The 6,813-nt window shown below is 24.0% G+C and overlaps 1 protein-coding gene across 5 annotated transcripts in view; it reads right to left on the bottom strand.

Moving 5' to 3' along the window:
- Positions 1–6,813, bottom strand: part of LOC117171743 (tyrosine-protein phosphatase 99A) — a 117,093-nt gene that overhangs the window by 26,635 nt on the left and 83,645 nt on the right. For all 5 annotated transcript variants that reach the window (XM_033359332.1, XM_033359333.1, XM_033359334.1 and 2 more), the window contains exon 7: positions 1,854–1,979. In XM_033359332.1, coding sequence (XP_033215223.1) covers positions 1,854–1,979 — 126 coding nt within the window. The remainder of the gene's footprint in view (positions 1–1,853; positions 1,980–6,813) is intronic.

Here is a 6,813-nt window from a genome sequence, read left to right as displayed (position 1 = left end):
TTCTCAAAGTTTAGACATTTATTCCACCCGTTAGTGAGATTCCAGGTTAATTACAGACTCAAAAAGCTTTGGAAAATGGTTCACAAAAAAATAGGCACGAAAAATCACGTTTTTTTTTGTTTAAATTGCATTTTGGGATAATAAGTAAATTTTTTGAGGAATTTCATTTGCACCGTCGGAAAGAGGAGATCTTAAGCAATAAAAATATATGTGTCTCAATTTTTTCTAGTATCGAATAGTCTTAGTTATTGGCCGTTGAAAAGCAGTGTACCGGTAGTGGCGTTTTGGCCGTTTAAGGGTTAAAGTGATTAGTCTTCAATAAACAATTAATTGTTAATAAAATAGTTTAACTTTCAATCAAGTCGTTTAATTTTAAATCAAAACAAAAATTTTTTAATTAAAGTGATGAATTTTCGATTGGAATATAACGATTACAAACCAAAAAGTTGAATGTTCACCAAAGAAAAATAATTTTCTATAAAAAAAGACGAATTTTCAATAAAAAAAACATGAGTTTTCAATATAATTGTAGATTTTTCAATCAAATATTTGAATTTTTAAGCTAATAGTTACACTTTAAATTGAAAAAGGTCAATTTTCAACTAAAAAGGATAAATTTTCAACCAAAAATGGCTTATGTAAATTTTAAGATTAAAAAATATATTCTTTAAACCAAAAGATTAATTTTCGAACGAAAATACGAATTTTTAAGGATATACGGAAATTTTCAAGTAAAAAAGATAACTTTTTAGTTGAAAAATGTAATTTAAAAAGAAAATTTTACCAAAAAAAAACGAATTTTCAATAAAATAGTTACATTTTTAACAAAAGAGATAAATTCTTAATTAAAATTATTAATCTTTAACCAACCAAATAAATTTATAACAAAATAGTTCAATTTTCAATCAATTCGTTTAATTTGCAACCTAATAGTAGAATTTTAACTCTAACAGTTGAATTTTTAATCTAATAGTTGAATTTTCAATTGAAAAAATATCAACTTTAAACAAAAAATAGAATTGTTTGAATTTAAATTAAAAAGATGAATTTTCAATCAGAGAAAAATGAATTTTCAACAACTCGAATTGAATTTTTAACCAGAACAGAGGAATTTTCAACTAAGAAGAATTATTTATCACCAAAAAAGATGCTTTTTTAACCAAATACAGCAATTTTCCACTTAAAAAAAGTGAAAATTCAACCAAAAATTAAATACTTAAATTATGAGTTAAAAAAATTATTTTTCAACCAAAAAGATACATGTTTAACTAAATGAATTAAAATTCAAATGGAACAGTTTAATTTTCAGTTAAAAAATGGTCAACCTCTTGAGCTTTCTCAAATTTTGTATAAAATTTTCTGATCTTACAAAATTGAACATTTTTGCTTTATCTTCTGCATTATTTTCCGAACTTTTAGAAAATCATTTAAAATATTTCGAAATTTTTTTAAATTTTCGCTCAAAAATTAATGTTTAACAATAAAAAATCATCTAAAACTTTTCGCAGAAATCTCAAGAATACTTTTCCTTAAAAGCTTTCAAAATTTTTAAAAAGCTTAATTTTATTTTCGTGTAAATTATGCTTTAAAAACGAATTTTAAACAGTAAGTTAAATCCAGTAATATAAAGTTACTTTCGCAAATAAAAAAAACACTGTTATTTAATTTTATATTACAATTTTTAACAAAATTAAGCACGCTTTAAAAAAAAATTATCTGACTTTAAAAACTGACATTTCCAATTTTTCCAGGTATATACAAATTTAATTTATGAAATAAAATAAAATAAAAAAATTAAAAAATAGATAGAAATTTTCCTTTCAAAATTAAATGCATAATTTGTCTTGCACTACCTTTAGATGACGAATTTGCAAAGTACGAATGGTGTAAGTGGCCATCACGTCTTCCTTCGTCAAGCTGACTTGAATATATCCGTAAGTCTCTGTTCCCTCCTTAGGCCAGTACATGTCGCATTTTCTCTGCAAGAACGGGATTCATTAAAACTTGAAGGTCAAGGCAACCAGGGCAGCCACAGAATTTCATTTTCGAAAATTCCTCATTTTTCCCTGATCAATTTTTCAGTTTTCCGCACCATTAATACTCAAAAATTAACTTTGTAACATTTTAAGTAAAATATTTTATAAATAGAATACAAAATTTTCCGATTGAAATTAAAAAAAACTTCTAGGCTTTTTATTTATTACAAAGAAAGATGAATTTGAAGATTTAATACAAAATAATGGCATTTTCAACCAAATAATGGAATTTTTTAAAGGACAGTTGAATTTTCAAGAAAAGAATATTGATTTTTAACCCAAATGTACGAATTTTCTTTCTAAATAAACGAATACTCAACAAAACAGTTGCAATTTCGACGAAAAAGAAAGACTTTTTAAACCAATTGCTTCAATTTCAATGAATTTCCAAACAAGAATAATAATTTTCTAAACAAAAAAAGTAAATTTTCAAACACTTAGTTGAATTTTTAATTAAAGGGATAAATTTTTAACAAAAGAAAAAAGGAATTTTTTAAAAATTAGTGAAATTATCAACTGAAAAAATTAATTTTTCAACTAAAAAGAATAATTTTCAAGCTTCAAGATTTATTTTCAACTAAAAGAGACGAATTTTCAATGAAATAAATCAATTTGGATCGAAATGATTCACTTTTAAACCAAAAGAGACGAATTTTTAATCAAAAACGGAAAAGTTAAATTTTCATTTAATTAATTTTTAAAGAAAAAAGCAAACGATTTTTATTAAAATAGTTTATTTTTAACCAAAGAGATGAATCTTCAACAAAGAACGTAACATGTAATGTTGATATTTCAGCCAAAATATATTTAAATTAGAAGCTGTTGAATTCGAGCAAAAAAGACGAATTTTTAACAAGTCGTGTAATTTTAAAATAAATAAAAAACATCATTTTTTAATAAAAAATAAAAGACAAAATTTTAATCATAGAGAAGAAACTTCAACCGATAAAATATAAAAAAAAAAAACAGTTGAATAAAAAAAAATGAAACGATTTTTCGCTAAAACAGATGGTTTTTTAATTTTAAAATATGGTTGTTTTTAGTTTTCGCTATAAACAAAAATTGAATGCTCTTAAAAACATATAATATGAAACGTTCTTACAGTAAAAAATAATGCTATGTTTGTGAAATTCAAAACTATTAATGAAAAATAATGGATTTTTTAAAGGAAAGTTGAATTTTCAAGAAAAAAATATTGATTTTTAACCCAAATGTACGAATTTTCTTTCCAAATAGACGAATATTCAATAAAACAGTTCGAATTTCGACGAAAAAGAAAGACTTTTTAAACCAATTGTTTCATTTTCAAGCTGAAAGGTCGAATATTTTAGAAAATAGTTGACTGATAAACTCTTTAGGATGAATTTTCAATCCAATAGTTTTAATTTAAAAAATATGAATAATAAATTATCAGCAAAATAATGAATTTTAACCAAATATAGTCGAATTTTCAACCAATCAAGATAAGTTTTTAAACAAATGGCCCAATTTTTGAACGAAAAATATTTAAAATGTCCCAAAATAGTTGAGTTGGCAAAAATAAATAAATCTGCAACAAAATATTTGAATATTGAACTAAATAGTTGAACTTTGAAGCGAAAGAAAGGCACTTTTTCAAAAGTAGTATTGTCAGTCCCAAAGGAAGTATTTAAGATTAAAAAAGACGAATGATCAACGAAACAGCTAAATTTTTTATTAAAAAATATGATTTTTTCAAGCAATAAAGGATTTCTTTGCAAATAATTAAATTTTCAACAAAATAGTCGAATTTTCAATTAAATATTTGAATTTTTAATTTAAAAAGATTTATTTTGGACCAAGTTAGTTCAATTTTCCACTAAAAATAGATACATTTTGAAGCAAAAATCCAACAGTTAAATTTCCAGTTAGAAGAACTAATTTTCTACACAGAAAAGAACGAATTTTCAATCAGACGGATAAATTTTCAACAAAAGAGATGAATTTTCAAGTCAAAAAGACGCATTTTTGCAATGCAATTGGATTTTTAACCCAAGAAGTTCAATTTTCAACTAAAAAATGAATTCTCAACAAAAAATTCTTAACGAACAAAAAAACAATTAAATTTCTATCAAAGGAGATGAATTTTAAAACCAAAAGGACAACTTTTTAACCAAAAAGTTTAATTTTCTACACAAAAAAAAAACGAATTTTCAACCAAATACATTAATTTTCAAACAAATAGTGGAAATTTTGAATTTTGGACTGAAAAATGTAAATTTTTAACCAAAAATGAAAAATTAACATTTTCAGTAATAAAAATAATTTTCGAAAAGAAAAAACCAATGAATTTTCAACAAAATAGGGTTTCAAAAATTAATTTTCAGCCAAAGAGATTAATTGTAAACGAAAATTATGGAATGTTAACTGAAATAGTTAAATTGTCATTAAGAAAATTAATTTTCAACCAAAAAAAAAGGAACTGTAAATAAAATAGTTAAATTCTAAATTATGAAAATTAACTTTTAACCAAAAAAAGAACTTTCAAAAAAATAGTTTGATGTTTTAAATTCATGAAATTTTAACTAAAATGATGATTAATCCTCTAGTAAAATAGATGATTTTTTATGCCAAAAATACTAATATTTAAAAAAATAGTTTAAGTTTCAACTAAAAATATAATTTTCAGGAGGAAGTTACTACAACAAAAAATTGAAGAAATAAAAATACAAGGCGAATAAATTACTGACACGATTATTATACTAATCTTGACGCAAAATTTCATTGTTTAAATTCCTTAATTTTAACCCGAACAATTTTTAATTTTACCTGGCCATTTCATCAACTAATTTTTTTTTAATTTTGCATATGGAAATACTAACTCAAAAATGAATACTCATATTAGCATAATTAAAACATTTTTTTGTGTATTATCATTTAAAAAATAAAAATGTGTACCCTTTTCAAACTCGTATTTCTGTCGCGCCATGTCGCCATCTTGATGTGACGTCATAAGCTTTCAATATTTTCTAAATAATCTGGACTATGCAGGTTCACGTTTTTATTTTAAAGAAATGTAAAAAAATCTATGCTAAGATTAGTGTTGTTGGCCTAAATATACAAAATTTCAGTGATAAAAATTCTGAAAAAATATTTTTATGTACATCTAATGGTTAAGAATTTAGGAATGGAAAAAAATGATTAAACTAGACATTTTTTCCATTTTTATTTATGTACATTATGAAATTATCATCAGCAATAAATAATTATTTATCGCCAAAAATGTTGATGTTTAATTACTTTTCTTGTCCTAGTCAAACGGAAACTTTTTTCATGGTTTTTAAAAGCGTATGACGTCACAATCCGTGTTTCGAACTATGGTTTCGAGCTATGGTCCCGAAATATGGTCTTTTCGAACATTTCTCGTTTTGAAAAAATGACCATTCCGATCGATATTGTGTCACTTTTTATTAATTAGTACAAATTATTTAATAAATAAAATTGGATTTTAATTTCACATTTAAAATCTTTGAGAGTCAAAGTTTAGTAAAAACAAATTAAAGATTGTTTCGAACTATGGCATACGAACTATGGTTTCGAACTATGATTTTTTCGAACAGGTTTCGTTTAAGAAAAAAACCTTGGTGGTCGATACATTGTCACCTGTTCATTAATTAATATAAAGCATTGAATACACAAAATTAGGTTTTAATTTCACATTTAAATGCTATGAGTCAAAGTTTATTTTTAAAAAATTAACTATGGTTTCGAACTATGGTTTTTTCGAACATGTCTCTTTTAAAAAAATCAAACTTTCCCGTCGATATTTGGTCACTTTTTAACTAATTATTACAAATTACTGAATAAACAAAATTAGGTTTTAATTTCACATTTAAGTTCTATGACTCAAAGTTTATTTTAAAAAAAAATTAACTATGGTTTTTTCGAAGATGTCTCTTGTAAAAAAATCAAACTTACCCGTCGATATTTGGTCACTTTTTAATTAATTATTACAAATTACTGAATAAAAAAAATTAGGCTTTATTTTCAAATGTAAATACTTTGGGAGCCAAAGTTTATTAAAGAAAATTATCTAAATTTAGAACTATGGTTTCGAACTATGGTTTCGAACTATGGTTTCGAATAGGTTTCGTTTAAAAAAAAACTTTGGTGGTCGATATTTCGTCATTTGCTCATTAATTAGTATAAAGTATTGAATAATCAAAATTAGGTTTTAATTTCACATTTCAGTTCTATGACTCAAAGTTTATTTAAAAAAAAATTAACTATAGTTTCGAACTATGGTTTTTTCGAAGATGTCTCTTGTAAAAAAATCAAACTTTCCCGTCGATATTTGGTAACTTTTTAATTAATTATTACAAATTACTGAATAAAAAAAATTAGGCTTTATTTTCAAATGTAAATACTTTGGGAGTCAAAGTTTATTAATGAAAATTAGCTATATTTCGAACTATGGTTTCGAACTATGGTTTCGAACTATGATTACGAACTATGGTTACGAACTATGGTTTTTTCGAACATGTCTCTTTTAAAAAAATCAAACTTTCCCGTCGATATTTGGTCACTGTTTAACTAATTATTACAAATGACTGAATAAACAAAATTAGACTTTAGTATGAAATGTAAATTCTTTGGGAGTCAAAGTTTATTAAAGAAAATTAGGTATATTTCGAACTATGGTTTTGAACTATGGTTTCGAACTATGGTTTCGAATTATGTTTTTTTTCGAACAGGTTTTGTTTAAAAAAATCAACCTTACCGGTCAATATTTCGTCATTTTTAATTAATTATTACAAAT

The sequence above is a fragment of the Belonocnema kinseyi genome, chromosome 4, assembly GCF_010883055.1.
Source record: "Belonocnema kinseyi isolate 2016_QV_RU_SX_M_011 chromosome 4, B_treatae_v1, whole genome shotgun sequence".
Lineage (NCBI taxonomy): Eukaryota > Metazoa > Arthropoda > Insecta > Hymenoptera > Cynipidae > Belonocnema > Belonocnema kinseyi.
Note: the sequence above shows the minus strand (reverse complement) of the source record. Positions and strands in the feature narration are given on the sequence as shown.